The sequence below is a fragment of the Rutilus rutilus genome (assembly GCF_951802725.1).
Source record: "Rutilus rutilus genome assembly, chromosome: 1".
Taxonomy (NCBI): Eukaryota; Metazoa; Chordata; class Actinopteri; order Cypriniformes; family Leuciscidae; genus Rutilus; species Rutilus rutilus.
This window is the reverse complement of record NC_140209.1, coordinates 21,818,103-21,845,787: the sequence shown is the minus strand read 5'-3', so window position 1 is coordinate 21,845,787 and position 27,685 is coordinate 21,818,103. Positions and strand designations below refer to the sequence as shown.

Sequence of the window (27,685 nt, the reverse complement as noted above, 5' to 3'; positions counted from 1 at the left end):
GCGGCCGCTGCGGTGTGTGCGCGAGCCACGAGAACACTGTATCAGCACCACTGATCGCAACTGCAACGAGCACTTTGATCACTTGATTAAAAAAACACATTTCAGCGCTAAATTGCTTCTTATTTAACAAACGAATGAAACAAATACTTTGCTAGTTAACTGGAAATGTTTTATTTATTTGTATTGGTACACCCGGGCCGTGCTGCAAGATAATATCAACCCTGGCAAAAAATGGTGGGGACATGTCCCGCCTATGATGACGAGACACGAGGATAAATTGACAAATAACGGTCCAACACAGCCCACGTAGCTCTACAGATGATGGACCTCCAGGGCCACTGAAAGTTTCCTCAGGGTGACTGCTCACTCATATTACTTCAGAATGGGAAATGAGAAGCTGCGTTTTGCAAACACACCCCATTTATGAAATAAATAAATAAATAATTAGATAATTCAGCTATATATCATATGCTGAAGTAAATTTTTGGAGTGTTAAAGATTAAAAGAAAAAACAACAACATGAACCGTACAGAACCGAAAACCGTGACCCTAAAACCGTGATACGAACCGAACCGTGGGTTTTGTGAACCGTGCCACCCCTAATAGCTACTACTGGCCCTGATAAACATCACATAATACTTACCGCTTGCTCCATTTCTGTAAATCTGAATGAATGACTCTACCCGTTGCTCTAGTCTTCATCAACAGCCCTGCTGGTGAGATCAACTAACAGCAGATGTAGATTATGAATCAATAATCTATTGATATTCCTGCAGTTCTCGGATGTGAAATGTTGTATTTTCAACTGAATTTAAACCACTGTATTGGTGGAAGCTAAATAAAATGGACTGAAATTTGCCTGTTGAATATTATAGAATGTATTTTTAAACAGAATTAATATTTTGGAAGTGAAATCTGAAAGGTATGGATCATTTTTAATAATGAAAATGTGAATTAAATTATTCACAGCTTAAATATACAACCATGTTGAATTTCAGCCCATAAAAATGCAAGCCCTAAAAATACAATGTATAAAAATGCAAGCACAGTTAATGCAATGTCCAATTCAACAAGCTTTTTTTTTTTTCAAAAACATTTGGCATTATTTTACTTCCATACCCGGTGTTCCTCATTCCCCAAACAGTCCCCTTAATTAGTTATCAGGACTAGATCCGAAAGCACAACACACATTACACAAAGTTCATTCATTATATTAGAACTTTCGCAAAAGGCGAGCAAAAAATTATCCTGGAAAATACTGTCAGTCTAGAATGAAAAGGTTGTCAAATATTGCTGTATTGCAATATCTTACCTCACATTCTTTGAGCGTTAAAAAGTGCCATGCTGAAATTCCTGCTCAACTTCTGTGAACAATCAACACGCCATCTTTGATAAGTTTGGCTGTCTCAAAAATTTTTACATTGACGAGCACTAACAACAACCATTTGTCTCTGCCGACAAGTTTAATTAACTCATTCTTAATTAATTTACATAGACAGGGCCACATTGTCCAGCTGTCCACCAGGAAAAACTGCTCCAGATCCCCAGTCCACATGATAACAGGTGGTGCAGACTCATTTCTCTCCCACTGGCTCTCAGTGAGAGCGCATTGCATTTTCATTTTTCAGAACAGATTTACATGTGTAACGAATGTAGGCCAGTAAGATCGGTGCATGTAAACCTCACTCCCCTGGCCTCAAGAAATGCGCTAGCGACCAATGGTAATGTCTGCGGTAATGGCTCCCCTCCCATGTCTAAGACCCTGGTTCGAATCCCGCTTGGAGCGGGTCGAGTAATACTGGTTTCAGTTGGTGCCGTGACCCGGATGGGTTTACACGCACAGCTTTTACTGGCCTACGTCAAACTAGCATTAAAGGTCAGGTCTTTAGCATTCTTGTTAGCGCGCTGCCTCCTACACCGGAGACCCCGGTACAAATCCCACTCGGAGTGGGTCGAGAAGGACCGGTTACACATGCTTTTCTAAAATACTGATATTTATATATGTGTACATGCAATATGAAAATGCCATTATGTAACAGTGTACAGACATCAAGCTGCAAACATCAAGCTGTAGAAAAGAGATAAATTTTATTTTTCAGCTATATAATTTCAGTTAAATACTATCCAATTAATCCAATGATAGGATAAAAGCTTCAGGTAATAAGCAACTAAAAAAAAACCTTAATATTGTTAGTTGACACTCATCTTTAGGCTTTGAAAATCACAGAATGGCACAGCTGGTTTTATTCTTCTGTTTTTCAACTTCTTTTAGTAGTTCTTTTATCTCTTCTCCTTTCTGGACCTGCAGATGTTGATAGAGTTTTTCCAGTAGTTCATGTTGTTTCTGACGTTCTTCCAGCATCAGTTTGAGCTCCTGAACGTGCTGCTCATTTCTCTCTCTGAAATCATTCAGTTCTTCTGCTTTTTTTCTGGCTTCATCTTCATGTTTCTTCTTTATGACTTTTATTTTCTCTTCATATACCTTTTTCATTTCATTTCTCTCTTTCTCTTCTTTTTCTTTTCTCTCCTTATTCTCTTTTTCTCTTCTCCTTTTCTCTTCATCTTGCTCTTGTTTCAGATCTTCAACCATTTTCTTCCATCTCTTTCTCTCTTCTTCTCGTCTTTCATCATCCTCTCGTTTTATTCTCTCCCACTCCTCTTTTCTCTCTCGCTCCAGCCTTTCATAATGTCTTTCCATTTCAGTTTTCTTTTCTTCATATTCTCTCTCTTTGTCTTCTCTTTCTCTTCTCTGTTTCTGTCTCTCGTCCTCTATCTTCTGTCTTTCTTCTTCTCTCTCTCTTTCAAATCTCTTTCTCATTTTCTCCAGTTCTTCTTGTTTTTCTCTCAGTTGTTCATCATGTTTCTCCTTTCTCTTTCTTTCATTTTCCTCTCGTTCTCTCATCTGTCGTTTCTTTTCATCCTCCCATTCTCTCTGCTGTCGTTTAATTTCCTCTTGAATCTCTTTTCTGTCATTTTCAGCCTCTTTTAATTTTCTTTTCCATCTCTGTCTCTCTTCCTCTTCTTGTTCAATCCTCATTTGCTCCTCAGATTGTCTCTTCTTTATTTCCTCTTTTTGTTTCTTTCGTAACTCTGCTATAATACATTCTTGTTCATTTTTCATCTTTTCTTGATCTTGTCTGTATTTCTCTTCTCTCTTTCTATCTTCTTCTTCTCTTACTTTTTTCTGTTTTTCATACTGTGATCTCTGATATTTAATCTCTCTCTTCATTTTTTCTATTTTTCGATGATATTCAGTTTTTTGCTGTTCTTCCTCTTCTGATCGTTTCTGATTTTCAGTCTCTCGTTTCTTCTGTTCCGTTTTCTCTTTTACTTCAAACTCCTTTCTGAGTTTTTCCTCTTTTTTTCTGAATTGATTCTCCATTTTCATTCTCTCTTCGTCTGCTCTTTGTTTCTCTTCCTTAAGTCTCTTCAACATATTTTCCTTTTCCATCTCATATTTAGCTTTTAATTTTTCATTCTGAGCCTGAATCTCTCTTTCTCTCTCTTTCATTATTTCCTCCATTCTCTTTTTAATGGACATCTCTGCCTCCTCAAACATGCAGTTAGTGAAGTATCGACCATCATTAGTATTTTTCACTTCTTCTATCATGTTTAACAGTTGAATCACTTGAGTTTTGTCTCGTTTTTCTTTGTTGTTGAAAACCAGGAATCTGTTTCCACAATCTCTGATCAGTTTCTTCAGTTCAGCACAGTTATATTTGCACACATAATCTTCGATGGACTCATTCTCAAGTTCGTCTCCTCTAGTGAACAGAACGATGCTGAACTGAGCAGCTTTATGACCAAAGATCTTCTTTATTAGATCCATAGTGTCCATTGCCTCCTTGGTGAATCTCCCCAAACTCAACACAATGACAAACACATGAGGTCCAGGTGACGACAGTGAAATACATTTCACAATTTCTTCCACCACTTGATCAGTTTGCAGCGTCGTGTCAAAGAGTCCTGGAGTATCAACAACAGCTACTGATCGACCATCAACTTCACCAACTCCCTTTTCACAAACAGTCGTCACTGAATCTGGTCTTATTTGGCTGTGGAACTCATTTCTTCCCAGAATAGTGTTTCCTGTTGCACTCTTTCCACTTCCTGTCTTCCCGATCAGCACAATCCTCAGACACTCCTGATCATCTGCTTTACTTTCAGCACCTGAAAAATTATTTTGGTAGAATTAATTTATTACTATCAGGCAGATTTAGGTTTGGTGTCAGGCAATAAAAAAAAACTGAACACAAGCACAGACTAAGAAAAAAAAAAGAAAAAAAAAAAAGGTTACACTAACATCAAGAAAACTGGACATTTTAACGTTTCCATCACCAAAACTGGAAAAAATAAAAAAATAAAATTGTTAACTTGGGACTTGTTCTGGCCGTTCAAAAGCCAAAATCCATTAAAGAATGTGATATTCCTGAAACATTCTTTCAATGTATTTTTTTACTATCAACTCACCATTAAAAATGTTGATTTGTAACATTCCTAGAACATAAAATTATCCAATACGTCACCTTGGTTGCCAGTATTTTACCGTAAAAATAAATACAGTAGCAACCTTACTTGGGACTTAAATTTATGGCAAAAAAAATAAAAAATAATCAGCAGGACTTCATTTTGTGGTAAACAAAAAACATTAGCTATGGTTCCCATACTTTACCATAAAAAATAAAGTAACCTTTTAGTTATTATGGGACAATCCTTATAATTCATTAACTGATAAACATTATCATTACATTTTACTAAAGTACTAAAATCTGCTTTAAACCTTTGTGATATACTGATAAACACCAAAATAATGCCAGTAGTAAAAAAAAAAACACAAAAAAAAAACACATACTAACTATAAGTAACTTTGCAGCTACAAGTCAACTAACTGTCATTAGAATATACTATAGTAGACTGTAGTAGACTGTTAGGGTTAGGGTTCAGGTAATAAGTTGACATATACTGTAGTTGCAAAGTTATTTATAGTCAATAGAATGTCTGTTGGGGGACCATCAAAATAAAGTGTTGGTAGATTAGCAGACAGTCTTCTTATACTCTACTAATACTCTAATGACAGTTATGGCGCTTTTCCACTGCATGGTACGGTACGGCTCGGTTCGGTACGGCACGCTTTGGCGCTTTTCCACTGCATGGTACGGTACGGCTCGGTTCGGTACGGCACGCTTATGGCGCATTTCCACTGCATGGTACGGTACGGTACGGTACGGCTCGCTTCGGCTCGCTTTAAATGGTACCACCTCTGTTGAGGTTCCAAGCGTACCGTACCGGTACTAAAATGTGACGTGAAAACACTGAAGATCACTGATTGGTCAGACAGAATCGTCACTACCAGTGTCATTGTATTTGCGACACGAGACCATGCACGAGACAAACCCGCTAGATTTAAATAGCCAGTAGACAACAGCCAACGCTGTAGTGTCTTGCAGTTAAAAAGTTTCTTGTAAACTGTTTCTTGCAGTCAGGGGCGGCGCCGGATAATTTTTAACGCATGTGCTGAGGGCACACACACACATATGTGTGTGTATATGTATATATATATATATATATATATATATATATATATAATTAATAAATGAGAAAAACTTGGCCACAAAATATTTAATATTCAATTATTTTAATGATCACAATTAAAGTTTTAATTTTATTAAATTGAACAAGCGCAAAATTCAGCATTCAATCAAATATTCAAAAAGACTTAATAATAATAATGTTATTTCTCTCTATAGGCGCGTTTACTACGGCGATCGTCAACTTCATCTTTGCCAGACACTGACAGAAAACACTATTTTATAAATAAAAATCAGTGCACGCGTCCCCGGATTTACAAACGCACATCTTGCTTGTTGCACGCACATTATGTCGAAATAACGAGATATTATGTTGAAATAACATTATTATTATTAAGTCTTTTTGAATATTTGATTGAATGCTGAATTTTGCGCTTGTTCAATTTAATAAAATTAGGCCTATATATAGCCTATATATATATATATATATACTATTAATAAATGAGCAAAACTTGGCCACAAAATATTTAATATTAAATTATTTTAATGATCACAATTAAAGTTTTAATTTTATTAAAACACGTGCACTGATTTTTATTTATAAAATAGTGTTTTCTGTCAGTGTCTGTGCATGGCAAAGATTAAGTTGACGATCGCCATATTCATAGTAAACGGGCCTATAGAGAGAAATGCACATAATGGATTACATAAGAGAGTAGCCTATTTCTTTTTGTTTTGAATTATTTCGTTTAAAGACATTTCAAGCTTTGTGTATTTGAGGATGAGATGCGCTCCAGTTAACGTACAATGCAAGTGACCGCTCGGGCGCCTCAATGGTTAAATTGTCTATTTTGCATCTTATTCAATCCAGGCAATTGTTTGATGAAAAAATTATTAAAATTAAGATACAATTTATACAAAACGAAATTCACTTTAAAGAAAACAAAGTGAACAAAACTTAATGAAGTGGTCAAAATTATGTCTGACTCGCTCCATGTCTCTCTACTCGTCTCGTGCTGTTCACTTTTCATAATCAACATAGGCAGATGGAAAAAAATAACATAACATTAAAAGCGAAGCGAGCCGAACCGTTCCGTACCGAGCCGAACCGTGCCGTACCATGCAGTGGAAAAGCGCCATTAGCTGACATGTAGTTACAAAAGTACTTATTGTTAGTAGAATGTCTAAAGTGGACCATCAAAATGCCATAAACATTCAATGTATGATTTATCATATATTATTTTAATCACAGAGTTAATATAATCAATAATGTGAAATTTATTAAACAGTCCTCAAATAATCAAATTTAAGACTATTTATGAGATCAGTGAATCAGGCTACATGATGATTCATTCAGAGTTGTATAGTCCAGGGGTCAGAAAGTAGAAGTCCTGCCATAGTTTATTCCACCCATGAACTCAGTCAGCTGATTTCACTAATTAGTTCTCTCTCCTGTCTGAATTAGCAAATCCAGGTGATTGGAACAAAATGAGGAGGACTTTTACTTTCTGAACCTGGACTTTACACCTCTGCATAGCAATGCCACATGTCAGCCAAGAGCAAAGAAATAAACCAGAACTGGACCTTATCTGAGCCACAAAGTATGTGCATATTAAATATGGAGTCATCTCATCCTTAATAATCCTGTTAACAAGCAGAATCACTGAAGGAAAGAAGAGAACAGAAAGAGAGACGAGCAGAAACACAAGAACTACAACTGACTTCAGACACAGCCTCAGATGAAATCAACTGAAGAGAAAAGAAGACATTAAATATGTGAAGATCTCAGCAGAGGAGGATTAAACAACTCCACAAACAGCATTACCAGCTTCACTTATTACTAACCAGACTGACTTTATTTCTGTCAGACGTCTACAGAAGTTTTTATTGAGAATTAACAGAGGTTTAACTCTAATGTATTTCATTTGAAGTCACCATAACAGTGATTAGTGTTTCCATTAGTTGGGCTCTTAACTCTGATTATATCTTTTGTCTTTTCTGGCAGTTGTGACAGTGTGTTTGTTAAACACATTTGCAGCAGCAAAAAAACCTAAAGTGAAATGAGATCAGGTGATGATGGTTACCTGATGATGGTTTCATAATCATCATGAAGTATCTTGCTCCACTGACGCTTTTCAAATCTAACAATTGTGTTCCATTAATATTTTCACATTACAAACCCTGTGCAGCATGAGATCCAGAAATATTATTATATTATTTACACATTCATATTTTTTTCAAAACACAAACCCTGTATTATTTAAGCATTAGATACAGCAGTACTATAAGAATCAGTTAGAAGAATTGTATAAACTTGAGCACTAAATGTTAATCTACTATGACAAACATCAATAATCAGCGTATTAATCTCAACAATGGTGACAATCAAAAGTACCCTGCTGCAATGCATCCTGGGTACCAGCATAGTACAAAACTCCCAGCATGCATTGCAACATGAATAAATTATGCAGCTGAATTGTCCTATTATTTTGTTTAATTCTAAATATTTGCTTTTATTTTTTGCTGTTGTTTTTGTAGTGACATTTAGTAGCTTTTTTGTAATGTTCAGAGTTGATCAGTTTATCTGAATATTTTTGATTGTCACCATTGTTGAGACACATACGCTGATTGTTGATAAGTGTGTGTGTCACCTGATAGAAAAATTTTTGTTCTCATGTTTGTTAAATTATTTTAACTGATAGGTATAATACAGCTTGATCTCATGCTGCAGTAACACAGAGTTCATGATATTAACTGAACAAAACAATTTTATTATACAAATTACATCAGTGACTCAGGCAATAGCATTATGATTACAAAGCCATCAACAGGTAACCAATATCACCTGCACTGATTAAATGTAGCTTTCTTTGCTGCTGCAAATGTGTTTGACAAACACACTGTCACAGCAGCCAAAAAAGACAAAAAATATAATTAGAGTTAAGAGCCCAACTAATGGAAACACTAATCACTGTTATGGTGACTTCAAATGAAACACATTAAGAGTTAAACCTCTGTTAATTCTCAATAAAAACTTCTGTAGACTTCTGACAGAAATAAAGTCAGTCTGGTTAGTAATAAGTGAAGCTGGTAATGCTGTTTGTGGAGTTGTTTAATCCTCCTCTGCTGAGATCTTCACAGATTTAATGTCTTCTTTTCTCTTCAGTTGATTTCATCTCAGGCTGTGGCTGAAGTCAGTTGTAGTTCTAGTGTTTCTGTTTTTCTTTTTTCTGTTCTCTTCAGAGGTGTAAAGTCCAGGTTCAGAAAGTAAGAGTCCTGCTCAGAATTTTGTTCCAGTCACCTGGATTTATTATTGCCTATTTATTTGTTTAAAACTATTTGAATCTATTTTACCAGATGCCACTGCCAAGCGAAAAAATTCTGACCCTGCAGCAATAGCGGATAGGAGAAGAGTGAAATATTATTACAGTATAAAATATCTGTTTTCTATGTGAATATATAGTAAACTGTAATTTATTCCTGTGATCAAAGCTAAATTTAATCTTCAGCATCTTTAATCCAGTCTTCAGTGTCACATGATCCTTCAGAAATCATTCTAATATGTCACATGGGTCAATTTTTTAAAATTGAGATTTATACATCATATGAAAGCTGAAAAAATAAGCTTTCCATTGATGTATGGTTTGTTAAGACAGAACAATATTTGGCCGATACAACTGAAAATCTGGAATCTGAGGGTGCAAAAAAATCGAAACATTGAGAAAATCACCTTTAAAGTTGTCCATTTATGTTTGCGATATTGCTATATTCACTCATCAAAAATAAATATTTTATATATTTATGGTAGGACATTTACAAAATATGAAACTTGATCTTTATTTAATATCCCAATGATTTTTTGAATAAAAGAAAAATCGATAATTTTGACCCATACAATGTATTGTTGGCTATTGCCACAATATCCTGTGCCACTTGTGACTGTTTTTGTGATCCAGGGTCACTAATGATTTGCTGCTCAAGAAACACTTCTGATTATTATCATATTTTTGTGGAAACTGTGATACATTTTATATGTCAGGATTATTTGATGAATAGAACGTTCAAAAGAACAGCATTTATTTGAAATAGAATCTTTCGTAACATTATAGCCTAAATATCTTTACTGTCACTTTTTATCAACTGAATGTGTGCTTGATTAATAAAAGTATTAATTACTTTATTAATTACTAATCAAACTATTGACCCCAAATGTTACCTGTATACAATAATTTTATGAAATAATTTATATCTATAACATTATTATTTGTTAGAAAGAAATTCTAAGTCAAGTTAAAAGAAATGGTGCACTTGTGTTTTTGATGTGATTTTTATTTACAAAAAAAGTTTATGTTCAGGAAAGTTCTGTGAAATTTGTATGAAATCTGGTTTAAAACAATTTTTTTTGTATAAAATGTATTGTTCATTGATCTCTTTAAATAGATTTTTAACTATATAAGGTCTCCGTGTCATTTGGAGCGACCACTTATCATGTGGTGCGACCAATAAAAGCAATCACTGTATTAAATGTAAAATAAAATATCTTATTTCTGTGGCTGAAATATGAATCACTGATACAGTATGCTTTAGTAAATTATATTTTTAAAACATTTATATCAGTTTTATGTGATTTACAGGAAAAGTAAGTCTGTTAACTAGATTTAAGAAGGCAACTCAGAAATTATAGACCAAAAAACGAGATCATTATTTACAAAAACTCAAAAGAAATGCAAAACTTGGTTTCTAAACACTTTAATTACTAAGAATTTGTAAAAAAAAAAATGTTTAAGCATGTTAAGGAAATGAATTAATTTTAAGATAAATCACAGTCGCACCACATGACATTTTTTAAGGCTACGGACAATTCATCTAGATGAAAAAACACTAAAATCACTTAAATTGATTTTTTTTAATGAATTTAGGTGTACACAACATCCTTAATATTTGAACAATTGCAACAGATATAATTTTTTTTTGTATTTTAAAATTGACCTGTCGAAAATCCTTATACGTCATTGACCCATATATATATAGTTTTTTTTCACAACGTTAAACATTTCATATACAATTTAACACATTTGTAGATCTATATTGTCTCATTTATCATTGTAGCCTTATTTAAGTTGATTTTCTTTTACTGTATATTTTTTTTTTTGGACTGATAATGGTTAATAAAGTTAAATAATGAGAGAGTGACAGTCATTGTGTTCTTATTGGTCAGTGTTAGAGGATCTGTGTAACAACTGAGGCTTAGCCTGACAGTTAGCCAGCCCTGGATCAGGCTAGTTTCCCAGCATAAGTTGCCAGAGTAACTGAGTTCGAATTATTTTAAGTTTGCTTTATGAAACAGAATCAACCCACAATAAGTCTGACTAACCAAAATAAGCCTGGCTTGTATTCTAATCTTGTTTTATGGAATAACCCTTAGAAGACATTGATTAGTTCAGGTGTGTTTGATTAGGGCTCAGATAGATAGCAACCATCAAAACAATGTTAAATCAATGTTAATGTGTACATTTTTGACTCAACATCACTTTACATCACATTAAAAACTGAATTTTTAAAAATATTTCATCCAAAAATCAATGGTAATGGCATTGAATCAATGTTACAATGTGATGTTGGTTCAACATCATGTTTGCACTCTCAGAAAATGAAACACAACAACTATAACTGACTTAAAGCCACACAACCCGAAATCTACTGCAAATAAAAGAAGACAATAAATCTCAGCAGAAGGTCTTTTTGACAATAAACAAAGGTTTAGATGTTGATGTTTTATTGAAAATGTTAGGTTGCCATTATTGTGATCAGTGTTTCCTTTAGTTGGACAGTTTGACTCTTGGCTTTTATGAGAGTGTGTGATCTTTGCAACAGTGTGTCCTGAAACACATAATTTATTGCAAAGAAAGCCAGTCAGTTGAAATATTTTTCAGCATCATAATTCACTAATTTTACCACTGACCAAAAGGTAATTTCTCATTATAAAGTAACAATACTTTCTTGCCACAGATCAGACATTCTGAATTTTTTTTAAATACATTAATGGAAAAATATTTTTAGATACACATCCAGACAAGAGTCAGCATAATATGAATCTCAACAATCGTGACATGCTTCAATGCCGCAATGCATGTTGGGAGCCACCATAGTATAAAAACAGCATGCATTGCAGCATTGCAGCATAGATTAGTCTGCTGATTCTTGATGTCTGTGTGTCTAAAAACAATCATTCGTGCTATGTATTTACAAATCACAATTCTGAACATTGATCTGTTGCAAAAAAGCAATATCCAGTTATGTTGAGGTGGTAAATTAGTAAACTATTTTACTTCTAATTATGCTGAAAATTGTTTCACTTGATTATTTTTGTTTCTGGCTTTCTTTGCAACAAATCATGTTTTGGTAAACACTGCTGCAAAGATCACAAACTCACATCAAAGCCAAGAGTCAAACTGTCCAACTAAAGCAAACACTGATCACAATTATGGTGACCAAACATTTTAAAACTACTACACCTCTGTTAATTCTCAAAAAAATAAATAACTTGATGCAGATGCAGGATGCAGGGGCAAACTGAATTGCATAGCCAAGTCTGATCATCTGAATGAGCCAGCAAGACCCTTTGACAACCCAAGAGGTTGATTATTGGCTATTTCTTTAATGCTCTTTCTCATTATATAAAGAAAATGATCATGCAAATGCACAATACAAAAATCCACTTACCTTCTGACTGAATCTTCTGCTGCAAGTCATTAATCGTACTTTCCATTTCACTCAGTTTTTCTTGCAGTTCACGTCTGACTCTGTTCTCTTGAGCTTTCACATACATCTGAAGTGAATATGGTTCAGTCTTCATGTTCTCTATATAATACAGTAGTTCTGGGATTTGTCTTGACTTTTCAAGCTCCTTTAACCCCATCACTCTGAACTGACCTCCACAGAGACTGATTAACCTCTGAGAATCTGGGCTGTCATTTATAAAGTCTATCACTGCTGCTCCAAAAACGAGATCTGAGGTGAAGAGCAGAATGAAATACTCATAAGAGTCAAATATTCTTTTAATCTTTTCTATTTCTGCTTTGTCTTCATCAGTCAGTGGACCAACAGGAACAATGAGGAGGAAAACATGAACTCCAGGATCACAGAGAGACACACAGTTAAGAGTTGCACTCTTCAAGTCCTCCTCTGAGAGCCGATTGACAGCTGGAAGCTCCACCAGACTGATCAGACGTCCATGAATCTTCTCTTCTTTCTTCACACACTCTTCACTGCTTGCTATTCGACATGAAGGTTTTATCTTTTTCCCTCTTAAAAGTTTTGACACAGCGACCTTAAGTGATCCATTGCTTCCACACAGCACCAGGTTCAGCTTCTGTTTTCCAGAGAAATTAGCTGACACTAAAGAAAAAAAAAAAACATATAAATAGTCACACTTTCACAGACAACTTTTTTTTAACTCCAATCAGTTTAAAACAACATTATTTCTTGCTGAGACTTAATTAATTACTTACTATTGGGACGATTCCATTTTGGGCTATGCTTTCTTGTATCATCTTTAAAAGAAAAAAAAAAGTATAAATAAAAAACAATGTACAAATAATATGTTTAATACATACTGCTATTCCTAAATCACAAGTATAAAGTTGGGAAGGCTGGGGTCCTTGTTCCGTTTTCTTCTAATTTAGTTTTCTGTTCCTCTTTCAAAGTGTCCAAAGTGTTAAGAACAGTTCCCTGTTCCTCTCTTAATACCAGAGATGGAAAAAGTACTCACTTCCCGTAGAAGTACTGTAGAAGTACCGATACTTGTGTTAAAAAACACTCTGGTAAAAGTAGAAGTACATGGTTTAATTTCTTTACTCAAGTAAAAGTAACAAAGTACTGGCTTGGAAATTTACAAGTAAAAGTAGCCCTGCGAATGACAACCATTTTTTTATGCAAAGCTACCAGGACCACACAAATGTTACTAGAGTGCAAGCTGAGAAATGTAAGTGGATATGGAAAAAAGGTTCTTTATATGGCATTGCCTACATTTTAAATGGATGTCTGCCAACAGGCCTAAAACATCACATATATGATTATTGTGACAGAGACTTGGACTCAGGTTAATAAGATTCTGACTGAGTAGCAAGATATGAATTCAATTGTGATTCTGTGAGAATTCACAGATCCAGTTTCTCTTTTTTAATCTTCCCCTTAACATTTAAATTAATCTAAACGTATGTGTGTGTGCTCAAATATGGCTTCTGGAAAGAAAATAAAAGGATAAAATATGAATTATTAAACATGTCTTGCTGCTTGTCTGCCGAATCTCTGGGATCTCCGTTTTCTTCATTTTCAATAATGTCGCCGTCCATACTACTATGTGCTAACGTTACCGCCATCAAGCCGCAATTATTTGCCGAGAATGAATGCCGCCGAAGATGTCGAGTCGTCTTGTAGTGGTGCGTCAAGTTCAACGTATATTCTCATCCAATTAGATTGAGTTCGGTATTGATGACGCGAAAAAAAATAATAATGGTAAGTCCACTGAAATTATTTGAAACTTATTTGAGAAAATTTTGTAAAATGTAAGGAGTAGAAAGTACCGATAATCCTGTTAAAAATGTAAGGAGTAAAAGTGAAAATTAGGCACAAAAATAAATAGTAAAGTAAAAATATCTGAAAAATCTACTTGAGTAGGCTACAGTAACGAAGTATTTGTACTTCGTTACTTCCCATCTCTGCTTTATACTTGTATCTTTGTCCCTTGTCACATGGTTGCTTTGAATTCTATGAGTTTGAGTTTAATATATGTTAAAGATGTCACTTTGGCTTTAAAAATTATTTGTTACTAAAGTTTAAGTTTATGTTAAATGTTCAACAAGTACTGCTCAGACAAATTACACATGTATTCCCTTACAGAACGAAAATATATTTCCATATATTTGGAAACTGAATAAATACAAAAAACATAAATTTAAAAAAGTTGACAGACATCACTGCAATGGGACAATATAGAAACACTTTAAATCCCAAAAGAACATTAAACACTAACAAAAAGTTAGATCTAAAAGATCTGTGAGGATCTCGGCAGAGGAGGGTTAAACAACTCCACAAACAGCATTACCAGCTTCAGTTAATACTAACCAGAAATACTTTTTTTGTCACACGTCTACAGCAGTTCTTATTGAGAATTAGTTAAATAATAAAGTTTGAAGTCGCATAGGCACAATTTAAACATATAATCAGGTCTAGTATCTCTAAGAGTCAAATCAAATTTTAAAACCTGTTTGACAAGTTGTTTGACTTTCTCAAATGTATTTTGTTGAAACTATAGTTAATGAATCACAATCTTAAAATAGCAAGTCTGAAAACTTACAAAAGGGACTTTCTTCATCACTTCTCCTTTTTTGTCTCTCTCTGGGTTTTCCATAATCATTGTGGTGAGAACTCGTGCTTTTGTCCTCGATTGGCTCTTCATCCACAGACATTCCTTTAAAATCATGAAATATGTCACATGTGAGATAGTCTTCCTGGTTTCCTTTGCGCATCTGATCAACCCATGTAAATATATCTGAGTGCAATTCTGTGTTTGTTTCATCCAGCTGCAGATGTCGACCTCCACAGTCCTTAATCAACTGATTAATAGTGTGCGGTTGCACCATAGTGCTGCCTCCAATCAGTTGTGCAGTATGGCTGATTACAGAACTAATTAATGTGTGTGTTTCTTTATCAGTCGTGAGCACGATGGTACGTTTAATCGCTTCTTCACTGAATTGTTTCAGCACATATTTCACTCTTCTCACATCCTCCTCAGTGAAGTCTTCATGCTGCAGTACGAGTATGAAGGCGTGAGGTCCTGGATCAGACTGATACACACACTCTCTCACCGTCTGTGTGATCTGATGATGTGACATGTCTGGATTCAGCAGATGAAGAGTGTTAATGACAGTGATGTGTCTGTCCTTCACCGTTCCACTGACTGGGATTACATTGTTCTGCTCTAAAGCTGCCAGCTCTTCATTCTCACGCATATCTATTCCCAGGATCAAGTTTCTAACTTTGCAGTTTTCTGATACATTCTTCCCCAGAAGAACAATCCTCAGATTACACACTGGAAAACAAAACAAAATACTGTAAAGAAAAAAGAAACTTGAAAAATCATCACCTGAAAAGTGTAGAAATAGCTACAGTACCATAGTAACTGAAAATGTAAACATTTGTGAGTATTTTGGCTTCAGATTTACATTACTGAATATTAAATGAAAAAAAAAAAAATGTTTGGTTGTGATTCCTATGTAAATTATTCACAACCAGATGTCCTATTACATATAGAAACCTCAAAAAACAACTGACTGTCACTGAATTTACATGGTAACTATATAATCTATAATTTAATGACTTACTGTTAGGAGTGTCAGAATTTAGACTGTCCCGCCTTTGCCCCTCTGAAAATAAAATCATCCATATAGTATCAGATGTAAAGAATATAATGTAATTGAAACTTTCATGACAGATTGAATTAGTGACAGAGCCGATCAATGACAGACCATTGGGATTCGATTAAAACTCACATTTTGAAAAAAAAGTTATCAAGAAAACCATTTAAAAACTAACAAAATGACAAAGAGTGCATGTACATATTTTTTAAGAAGAAAATTAAATACACACCTAAAAATACTATCAGTGACAAAGTGGCAAATCCTCTTCATATTTCATAAAAAAATGTATGAAATGCATCCACTTTGAAAAAAAAAAAAAACTGACATATTCACTGTTTATCTTTATTTACTCCATTGCCACAGTATATACACATTTCAACCTATCTTCTATTTATTGTAATTTAATTTGTTGCCTACCCATTCTGGATGTTATTTCACCTCAAGCGTTGTGCTGAAATCTGATTCCTCAGCAAACTGCTCCTACTTTCATTTACATTCACTTGAGTCTCACACAGCCACACCTTTGACTGTGGGCGGTCCGTGGCTAGACTGCTTTACTCTGAGGAGATTTTCAGGTCAGATAGCCATTATCAGTCTTTTTCTTAATGCTAACAACAGACAGTCAAGAAACTGTTGTAGAAAATAGCCTATTAACATGGATTAGTTTGAAAAAAGCAAAAGACACAAATAAATTACAGATCTTTGCTAGTGAAACAGAAACTGCAGCTTCACCAATGTTGTAACTGGACATATTCACACTTCTCTTTTTACATTTACATTGAATCGGAAGTCCGCTTCATGAGGAGGCATGACCTGGCCGCTGTGTCCTATCTCAATAATTTACTCAAAGTGTCACAAAACTCACAAAAGAGTGCTGGGACAATGACGGACTGTGGATTTCTTTGCATTTACTAAACTACAAATAATTTATGCATGTCTGAAACTTGTCTGAAAATGTAAAAAAAAATTAAAAAACATACATTTTACAAAGAAGTTAACAGACATCATTACAATACCGTTACTGCCTTTTAAATATAGTAACAAGCAGCACATCATCAGTGGTCTTTTGCTGGACTGAAGCACAGGCCCTACTCTTCAGCACAATGGTGACCCACAAAACAGACAATACAGAAACACTTTACATCCCAACAGAACGTTAAACACTAACAGATATCTGACGATCTCAGCAGAGGAGGATTAAACATCTCCACAAACAGCATTACCAGCTTCACTTATTACTAACCAGAAATACTTTAGACACACGTCTACAGCAGTTCTTATTGAGATTTAACAGCGTGAAGACCCAATTAATCTAAGAATTAATCTTGCCTGAAGACCAGGGACGTGCACAGGAATTTTGAGGGGCAGTTGCTCTGACCTGAAAAAAGGGCACCCCTGAAAAAACTCACAGGCTATATGAAGGACTGAGAATAACAGGGTCTTTATTACAATATACACAAAGAAGTAAAACACTGAAATACAGCACGCAATCACCTTAACTAGCCTACTACTAATAATAACACAGATTTTATCAATATAATGCCACTAACGATTCTGATTATTGATCCGATTCTTTAACGATTCTTCTTGATAGCACTGTGTGGAAAAATGTAGTAATACGCTTTTTAAAAAACAAATGGTTTTATTTATTTTAAAGCTTAAGCTTGAGTAAGCAAACTGTACTTTTTATGTTATTTATGTAATAAATAGAACCTATTGTAAAGTGTTACTGATTAGTTATACACCGATTCAGACGTCTACTGAGTTCACTGTTGGAAAGATCAGTTGTTTTAACTATTCATTAAAATAAATCGGTTCAATGGAGTCATTAGTTCGCGTATTGGACGTGTCATGCGCGTTGTGTGATTATCCCAGCAGTTAGGACATGGACATCCAAGATTTCTGTCAACACAGAAAACATTTCATCACTGGATAGTTTTTTTTTTTTTTTTTTTTTTTTTTTAATTAAAGTGTTGTTTTATGCCAGCTGAATGTCCGGAACGCTTTTCAGAGAAGATAAGGCAAGTTATTTAGCACAATTCACACCCAGCGGTATTTCAGGAAAAAAATGCCCCACATGAAACTTTTGGTCTTCCGACCTTTTACCACCGTGTCGATTTATTTTGATTAATATGTGCGAGGGAGAGAGAGCAAGACAGCGCTTAGTTTGGAGACGGTACGTGTCTTGTTTACACTTTCGCCTGTCTCCGAAGAGAGAGAGTGCGCGCGCGCGAACGGGTGTCTCTCTCTCTCTCTCTCTCTCTCTCTCTCTCTCTCTCTCTCTCTCTGCTTGTTCCTGTCACACGCGCAGCAGTTCATCTACATTACTCACCGATCAAATAAGACTTTGGCGGGACAAAAAATCAATTTGGCGGGCGCTAAAACAAGTTCAATGCAGGAAAATTCATGCGTGAATTTAACTGAGTAGTAGCCTACATGCATGACCATGCACTTGCACAAATGCGACCACATCAAATTTTAACTCGCACATTCTCAAAAAATGGTCGCAGTCTGGAACCCTGATGATGATCGTTCGTTTGTTATACATCACAAACTCACCTTTTCCGACAACGTTGAGTCGTCTGACAACCGCGACAATCTCCTTCTAGGTCCGCTCATGCAGGCTCAGCTCATGTGCCGGTCGCGTGCAGCGCTGCAGCCACGTAAACAGAGTTTGCCCTTCCCCTACTGACTTTCACTTTCGGTGCCCGAATGGAAGTGAATGAGGCTTTGCGGTTTTTAAAAAAAAAAAAAAAAATTATCTAGGCCTACGTGAAATTCTGCCTCCATTGTACTTTTTATTTATTTATTTTTTCCCCCTCGGAAGGGCAAAGTGAGTCGAGAAGGGCATATGGGCAGTTGCCCGGGCAACCTGAGCAACCCCCTTGTGCACGTCCCTGCTCCTGGAGTACCCCCAACACTGCACGTTTTCTTTGTCTCCCTAATCAAACACACCTGATTCAACTCATCAGCTCATTATCACATGGGTTAATGAGCTGATGCGTTGAATCAGGTGTGTTTGATTAAGGAGACAAAGAAAACGTGCAGTGTTGGGGGTACTCCAGGAGCAGGGTTGGGAACCACTGGTCTAAATTATATATATATATATATATATATATATATATATATATATATATATATACTGTATATATTTGGTTTTTTTACACTTACTGCTTATATGACAGAATATATGGTCATGTAATTTATCAAGTCGCACAAAATTTCTAACCGGCATGCACTGCGTCAAGTCAGCCACTGATTGGTCTGAACAGTGCCGTATGAAATCCAACAAGCCTTCACTTTCTTTTCAGTCACGTTTCAGACCACTACTCTACAGGTGTATATATATATATATATATATATATATAAACAAAATTTCAATGTTCATGCAAAGAATAGTTTGACTAAAGTATTTTATATTCTAGTTTGTTTCATTCTGGTTAGACCTAAACTTGTTGCCTTGTACCTGTACTTGTGTAATGACAATAAAGTTGAATCTAATCTAATCTAATCTAATCTAATCTAATCTAATCTATTTCTGTTCTAGCTAATCACCATTATGGTGACTTCAAAACAATTACAGTGGCATGGTTAAAGACAACATTATAATGTGAAATCACAGTAAAACAAGAGCAGTAAGATACTTAAAACATGTTGAAGATTAGAGGACAGGCAGTCGATTCATTAAATGATAAGGTGTTTCCTCACAAAAGCAGTTTATTCAGTGCAGTGAACTTAGACGTCAGACATCTTTGAATGAAGATAACAACAGACAAATTGTCCTCCTTTAAATCTGCTGTTATTGAGTAGCAACCCTTATATTTTTGATGATTCACGTTATAAAACGTCGAATAATATTGACCCGTACTTAGTGGTAATGAAAAAGAGCAAATGTTTTCAAATGTCTAAACATGTCTAAACATGTGTTAAACAGGTGTCTTTGACTGTTGCTCCTTATCTGCTTTTCAGTTTCTCGCAATGTCAAGTTAAAAGTTCAACTTTTCAACCAAAAACACATCTGGACACCCATGTACTCTTTTCTATTTTGCCCCAAATTTTTATATCACAGGCGCTTCTTTCATTTAGCTTTCTCATCATTATCTGTTCCGGCCAGTAGGTGGAACTGTTTATAATAAATGGGTCCGTGTACCTTCGGATAATTCGTTTTCTCGTTTTCGTCTTCTAAACGGAAAAACAAAGAAACCGCTCATTTATCACATATTCAACCCTTCTCATGAACATAAATAAATCTCACGGAACAGAGACTCAAGGATGATAAGGTTAATAGACAGTTTGTTTGAGATTGACAGTTATACAGACATAAAAACAGGTATGTATCACTAGGGTCCGTGTATATACACTCTAAAAAGAGATGTGTTAAAAAACAACACACAAGATGTGTTGATGGAATTTGACACATGTTGTGTAGATTTTTAACACACTGGGCCCTATTTTAACGATCTGAAACGCAAGTGTCAAAGCGCAAAGCGCAAGTAACTTTGTGGGCGGGTCTCGGCGCTGTTGCTATTTTCCCGGTGGGATAAATGACTCTTGCGCCCGGCGCAAATCTAAAAGGGGTTGGTCTGAAGTAGCTTCATTATTCATAGGTGTGGTTTGGGCGTAACGTGAAATAAACCAATCAGAGCGACATCTCACATTCCCTTTAAGAGCAGATGCACTTTTTCCTTGGCGTATTGCTATTATAACGGCAGATTTGCCAGGCACGCACCAGGAGCGGTTCACAGCCAAGGAGAGCAACGCTCTCGTCACGGCCGTAAAATAGAGAGAAGTGACATTGGGGATGGAGAAACACACCCAAATTAGCTTCGATTAAACAGGCGTATAATAATGTGGGTAAATGTGTAAGCTAGATGTATGCTTTTATAATAAATTGTCTATCTATTGTAGCGAATACGACTCTGGGTAAATATGAATTAGCTCAAGAATATGGGGAATCTTGGGAATATTAATATTTATGACTCATGGTCATAATTCATAAGTCGCATGTACATTTATTTTATCAATTATCGAGATTACCTTGTTCTATAACTATCTGACCAACATTTAATTCGTCCAGCGAAACAAATGTAAAATCATTACAGTCAAGAAGAGGTATTCACAAACTTCAAAAGAGTTTCATGCCCTGGCCACGGACACCCAACTTTCTGAGTTTATAAATTAAAACTACTGAATGTAGTCTAATATCGAGCTTGTAGCTTAAATAAGATCTTTGATTTCATTGACTTCATAAAAAGTGGATTCTTCAAACACAGAGGCAGTGAAAAGTATTTATGAATTTTAATAAATGCAAAACTAGAGATTATATGAGCTACGAATATAAACGTACGTAAAAATGCAAACAATAAACAAACAACATATAACCAAACAATAACATAAGTGATCAGAATGAAATGAAAGAAAGAAAAAAAAAAGAAAAGAGAAGAGGAAGAAGGGTAACTTAATTCACAGACCTCAGAGACACCAGGAAATCAACTTTTATCAACTCAATATACTTGCAGAATTCTGTGCTCTTTCAGTGCGATGCTGTAACAGAGGCGCGCGTGTCCGGCTGGTTTGCGTCTGGCTTCGTCTTCTGGGTCGTTTCGCAAGACGATGTAAAGGCTTACTTGAATTTAAGTTACCGAGAAAGTTAGATCATTTCCCTTTTTGAGGGGAAAGGCACGGATGAGCTTAGTTGCAAAGAACGGCAGCTACGACTCGAACATGTGTTGGTCCGAGGAGAAGGCCTGAGCCTTTCAGATGTTTCTTGAAGCCGGGGAGAAGAGGAGGAGGTCAGAGCGATCGAAGAGAGAAGAGCAGGGATCAGAGAGAAGAGAGAGAGGAAACTGAAGGTTTGGACTTTTACCAGTGTCCCATGTACCGCCCCCCTTCTTCGTGAAGGACGAATCAGCTGTCGAGATCTTTCTAGCGGGAAGATCCTTTGTTCGTTTGGACGATCTCCTGGCTCGAGTTACAGGGACGATTGACTTAAACCTTCCAGTTCCAGAAATATGAAATGTGTAAACAATGTATATTACTGCATTCTGCTATTGGAATTTGGCTCTGTTATATTGAGAGAATTCCATAGACATCAGACACATCACATGAAGGTTGTAGAAATGCAAAGTTACAGGAGATATGCAGAATTATACACATTTAAAGTTTTGATTACCACATGACAAAATCGTAGACACCCCAATATGACATGGTCATAACAAAAGGCACCTCAGAAATATATCACCATTTTGGTAATGTCCTATGTGCTTCAGTTGCATCTCGTGGTGGGTTTCTGGTTGAAAGTCCACGAGTGTGTGTGTGTGTGTGTGTGTGTGTGTGTGTGTGTGGAATGTCACAAGGCTGTAAAGTCACAGAAAGTCCAAGCTGAACTAGGGGGTTTTACAAGGGGTTCTTAAAAACAGGGTCCTCTTTATGGCTCAAATGTCCCTCTGGGGAACACCAGATTGCCATTTTGACATGTCCAAGCAGACTTAGTGACGCCGTGGACAGACCCGCTGTCTAAAAAGACAACGAAGGATGTGTTTGGAAACAAGGAATTACTAATTGGAACAGCATGTGACCGCATGTGACAGCATGTGATCTATCTATCTATCTATCTATCTATCTATCTATCTATCTATCTATCTATCTATCTATCTATCTATCTATCTATCTATCTATCTATCTATCTATCTATCTATCTATCTATCTATCGTTTGTAATAATATGATTTGCAAAAATGAAAACTGCTGCTTCTGTGTAGATTAGAGAATGCTAATTGTGCGTTGTGCACACTATACATTATGGTCAAGCATGCACCCTTAAAATAGCATAATGAACAACGCGCAACGCGCCACTGACTTTAGACTAGGTTTTTTCTGGCCAGTGGCGCAATTGTTTTATGGAACAGTAAAATAGCACCAGGGATTGTTTGCGCCAGAACACGCCTCCTTTTTTGCGCTGAACCGCCCAGGGAGCGCAAGTTCATTCCCTAGTTTAGCGACGTGCTTCTGTGGATGGAAAAGCGCGCTTTGCGCGGGTGCAAAATAGGGCCGTTAAAATGTAACTCTGGACAGAACAGCACTGGGTGGAGGAGAGTTTGTTTTTATGAAAAAAAATTATAGGTATATTTTATATGGTATCCCATAAAATCCTCTAAAATAAATAAAGCAATACATTAAAATAAATAAATTAAATCTTAATTCATGAAAACTTAAAGATTAACGGGTTTTTTTTTTCAACCAATCACATCATGCCTCTTTTTCAATGTCTTTTTCAAATGCTGCTTAATATTAACATTTGAAAGATGAGTATAATACATAAAAGATTAGCTTAATGCAATTAACTTACAATTTATTTTGAAATACACAGGTCGTACAGAATCTTACAGGTATCAAACAGACATCAAGAATCAGCACATGAATCTCAACAATGGTCACAAACGAAATGCTTCATGCAGCAATGCATGCTGGGAGTCATGGATGAGGTTTAGATGTGGATGTTTCATTGAATGTTTTATTTGAAGTCACCAGAATCGTGATTAATGGCTCCTTTATTTGAGCTCTTGACCCTTTACTCTTCTTTTAGCTTTTCTCTGGCTGCTTTAACTGTATTTTAATAAAATACATTTGTTATGGCGAGCGAAAATATGATCAGATGATTCTTAATGATCTCATAATCAACAAGTACTGATCTGATCAAGTTTATGAGTATATGGATGGTGCGCATTCAATTTATATATGGCCTGTTAGCTATAACAATCTTATGACACTACATCATGCTATCGAGCAGTGCAAAAAAAAAAAAAAATGTTTTCTGAAAATTTTAATCTGCAGCAGAAAGTACTCAAACACAGACATCAAGAATCAGCGTATGAATCTCAACAATGGTTACAAACAAAAAGCTTCATGCTTTTTGCCACCATGCATGCTGGGTGCCACCATAGCCCAGCATGCATTTCTGCATGAAGTTTTTTGTTTGTAACCATTGTTGAGATTCATACGCTGATTCGCTGTTTCAGTGTGTTTCTGTTTGATGTTGAAATTCGAAATGTTCTCAACTTTCGCTTTTTAAAAATCCTTCATATTTTCAGGTTGTCAAAACTCCGATAGATCTCAATATGTAAAATCACAGTGATGCCATAATCATTTTTGTTTGACAGCCGTAGCTGACAGTCATTGACCGTTTTTCAAAGATATTATTTTTTACAGTGCATTTTACCAAGCCATTCAGATATAACACCGGCAGTCCTTATAGAAAGTCCTCTAAGTTTCTAACATAACTGAATATTAAACACTAACATTAACTAACAACATCTTTCCATTTACAGAAAAACACATAAAATAACACTTTAATCCCTAAATTTACCCTCCTAATGCAGTCTCTTGCAAAGCATGATGGGAATACAGATCCACTGCCCAGTTAGTTGTCAACAAAAATGATTCATGTAGTTTTCACACAAATTAAGTAAGTAAACTTCAGTTTTAAATATATTAGGTTGATTGAACACAATTAAATTAAGTTGTGACAAAATATTAAACAATTGTGTTACTTTTGTTTATTTTAATTAATTAAATTTAACAAGAAGCAAAAATTCATTTTTTGAAATGATGAAATTGATGAAGTTGAAATCATTGTCATCCCAATCTCATCAGCTGAGGCTGAAAGAAGTTTCAGTGCTCTTAGGAGACTGAAAACAAGGCTCAGAACAATGGCACAAGTGACACTTGACAGTGTTAATGAAAAATTCATTGTTCTTGTGTCCATTCATTTAAAACTTGTTGATTTCATTTGAGTGTGTGTAAAAGCATTTCTAACAGCTGAATTGGGGGTAGGAAAGAGCAGATGTAATAAACCAGATAGCCCGGGGAGATAACAACCACCTAGGCACGAGAAAGAATCTTAGTCGAAGAATACAGGATGTCATATAGTAGGGTCCCAGGCCCCCTCCTGAGGAAAGCAGGAGGTCATTTAGATTGTAAATGAAGGCCTTTTGGCTTCTCAGGGACAAAGAACAGCATGACCTGCCCAGGGGGGGGTAGAACCAGTCCATACTAGATGTCTTTAAGGAAATTTACAGAGACTGGGAAAGGAGGAGTCAAGAATGTCAGAAACCTGTATAAAATGTCTCAGTTTTATTATGTCAGTAGGCTTTCTGTTTCACATCTGGGTGGCTGCGGTTGCGAAAAGATTCCTCAAAGAATAAAGCCTTTTCTTCTTTATTACAATTTTGCCTTTTGAGTGTTCCTTAACCCTGTGATGCTGTTTTTCCCAGTGAGATAAAAATTGCTATTACAGCTGGTGTCAGAAGTGGGATCCTGTGCGGACGCTTCTTCTCCTGGTCCTGAGAACGGATTTGACGGGAAAGTGCACAACCTCGGCAGCACCAGGCAGCCGTCTTATACCTCGATGGTTTGAGATAGAAACTCAACAGATTACGAGAGAGAGAGGCAAATACCCCACACTCAGGACCAGTGAAAGAAAAACTCCCACCAGGATAAAAAAAATCCGCGACGATTGCGGGAAAAACAGAAAAGCATCTCTGGGTAAGAAACGGCAAAATTGTTTTATTGAAGTTGAGTGTAATTTGATAATTGTGAGTGAACGTGAACCATATTGGCTGAGTTTTGCTTTTGGTACGAGCGAAAAGGTGATTCAGATAATCACACATTTTTTGGGGAAGAAATTGATCTGACAGATTCGGATCAGTTCTACCACACTTAAGCTCGTTGGTGGACGGAAGTGCCACAGGTGATTCAGATAATCACAATTGCTGATTAATTAGTTTTACTCAAAAACTCTGTAACCTGAGGAAATCTCGTACAAGTGGACGGAAGAGCCACATCAAATCAATCGTACAAGTGGACGGAAGAGCCACATCAAATCAATTAAGTGAATCAGAAATTAATCGAGCGCTAGAAAGTGCCTTTGGGAAGATTTTGAGTGGAACGTAATTACAGAAACCCGACCGATTTTGGGTAATGAAAAAAAATTGGGTCTGTTGAAGACGTTTGACAGATACTGTAAGACACGTGTCGAAATTGTGAAATCCAGAAGGGAGATTCAGCCAAAATGGGGTCATCTAACAGTAAAGTAGATCATTTTTATACACCAATTTTCTGTTAAAAGAGAAATAATTATGGTGGTAAATGTAAATGTATTTCCCTGAGGCGGGAACCTTGAGTAAGATAAGACTCAATGTTGTAAAAGAATCAATAGAAAAGAACGAGGGAAAACAGAATGGTTGTTGTGTGTGTGTTAAACGTGTGTAAAGGATCTTTATGTGTGGCTGATGAAACTTTGAGCAAAGCTATGACTGATGATTTGAGCAGTGTTGTGAATGATGAGCATATGAGATTGTACAAAAGTAGCCTACAGGGTTTTCTGAAATGCTAACTTATCCGTTACTAGTCAGAAAGGGTTGTTGAAGTTTGTTCATGAGTGTAAAACTGTGAACGGACAGTGAATTGTTGGATGGGAAAGAAGCAGATAAAAGAGAACAGAGTCGATGCAGAAGGAACTGACATGTAGGGGAAGATAGGATGTTTTTCCTGATGGAAACAGTGAATTGTTGGATTGAGCAGATGCAGAAGGAACTGACATGTAGGGAACGATAGAGTTCATGGAACTATTTATGAACGCCTGATTAAGTCAAATTAAGTTGAAATGGTACGAAAGGTGAGTTTTAGATGGAAATGGGGCGTTGAGTATGATTAACAGGGATTGGCATGATATAAGGATAAGGAATGTTTCATTAAGTAAAACGATTGTCTTTTGAACCTAAAGGGTCCAGCTATGCTGGGAGTACAGCAACAGCGCTTGCTTGTTCAAACCAGCTTCTGAATGTTAAATGTATACTTGTTTTGTAATCAGTGTTGTTGATGATAATATCAAATTAGAAAATGTCCAGAGATTGGATATTTTGTTGATATTAAGCCATTTAAGGAAATATATTGTTTTATAAAGGAAATTATGGGTTGGAGATAATTTCCCTAGACACGTGTGACTAAAGTTAATCAGAAACTTTGTGAAACCCGTTTAGAATATTTAGATTTTCCGTGTCGCTTATGAAAATTAATGTTCTGCCAATAACAATGATGTGAATGTGCTTTATTGTATTAATGTTATGAAAACAAGGGTATTTAAGAATAGATTGCCATATTTTTGTAACAAGAGTTGAAGGTGCAAGCATCTAGGATAGCTGTGTGTAATTTAGAGACCGAGAACAAGATTTAGGGAATCTTGTGGTTTCTGTGAAACAGTAGAGATAAGTGGGACTGAATAATTATAATACAATCTTGTGATTTATGTTGAATCTGCAAACTAACCATTTGATAGAAGAATAAGCTTTTAAAAACCAGTGTTGATGAAATTAATGACACGTTAAAGTTTTAATACTGTATGAAGAGTAACTGAACAGTCCTGATAAATAGTGAGATAAAAGAGAGCAAATGCTGTAAGCAGTTCTGCTCACGCTCTGAAGAGATTTGCAGATGATGTTTAGTAAAAGTTTGATTGTAATTAGAAAGATAAACAATAACTTAACTGGCTCCAAAGAAAGAAAGTGCCAAAATGACACAAATTTAAAGAAAAGTCTGTGTTAATATGGGTTAGAAAGTAGATCAATGTTGATATGATGAAGATTATAATTTGGCTATTGTAATTGAATTTGGACTGTAAAAGAAAAGACAGAGAACTGCTTATCAATGGCTCTGTTTGCATTTCCTGAATACAACACAA

General features: G+C 35.8%; 1 protein-coding gene across 2 annotated transcripts; it reads right to left on the bottom strand.

Moving 5' to 3' along the window:
* Positions 1-977: 977 nt before the first annotated feature.
* On the bottom strand, positions 978-16,508 carry LOC311291749 (GTPase IMAP family member 8-like). 2 transcript variants are annotated; one of them, XM_084410973.1, is made up of 6 exons: positions 16,367-16,508; positions 15,914-15,955; positions 14,887-15,621; positions 13,040-13,081; positions 12,252-12,926; positions 978-4,170 (listed from the first exon to the last, which is right to left on the bottom strand). In XM_084410973.1, the coding sequence occupies exons 1-6, from the start codon at positions 16,368-16,370 to the stop codon at positions 2,222-2,224; spliced, it is 3,447 nt and encodes a 1,148-aa protein (XP_084267099.1). In that variant the 5' UTR covers positions 16,371-16,508; the 3' UTR covers positions 978-2,221. The 2 variants fall into 2 exon arrangements, with proteins under 2 accessions (XP_084267099.1, XP_084267100.1); XM_084410974.1 differs by having other exon boundaries at positions 16,179-16,425.
* Between the last annotated feature and the right edge of the window lie 11,177 nt (positions 16,509-27,685).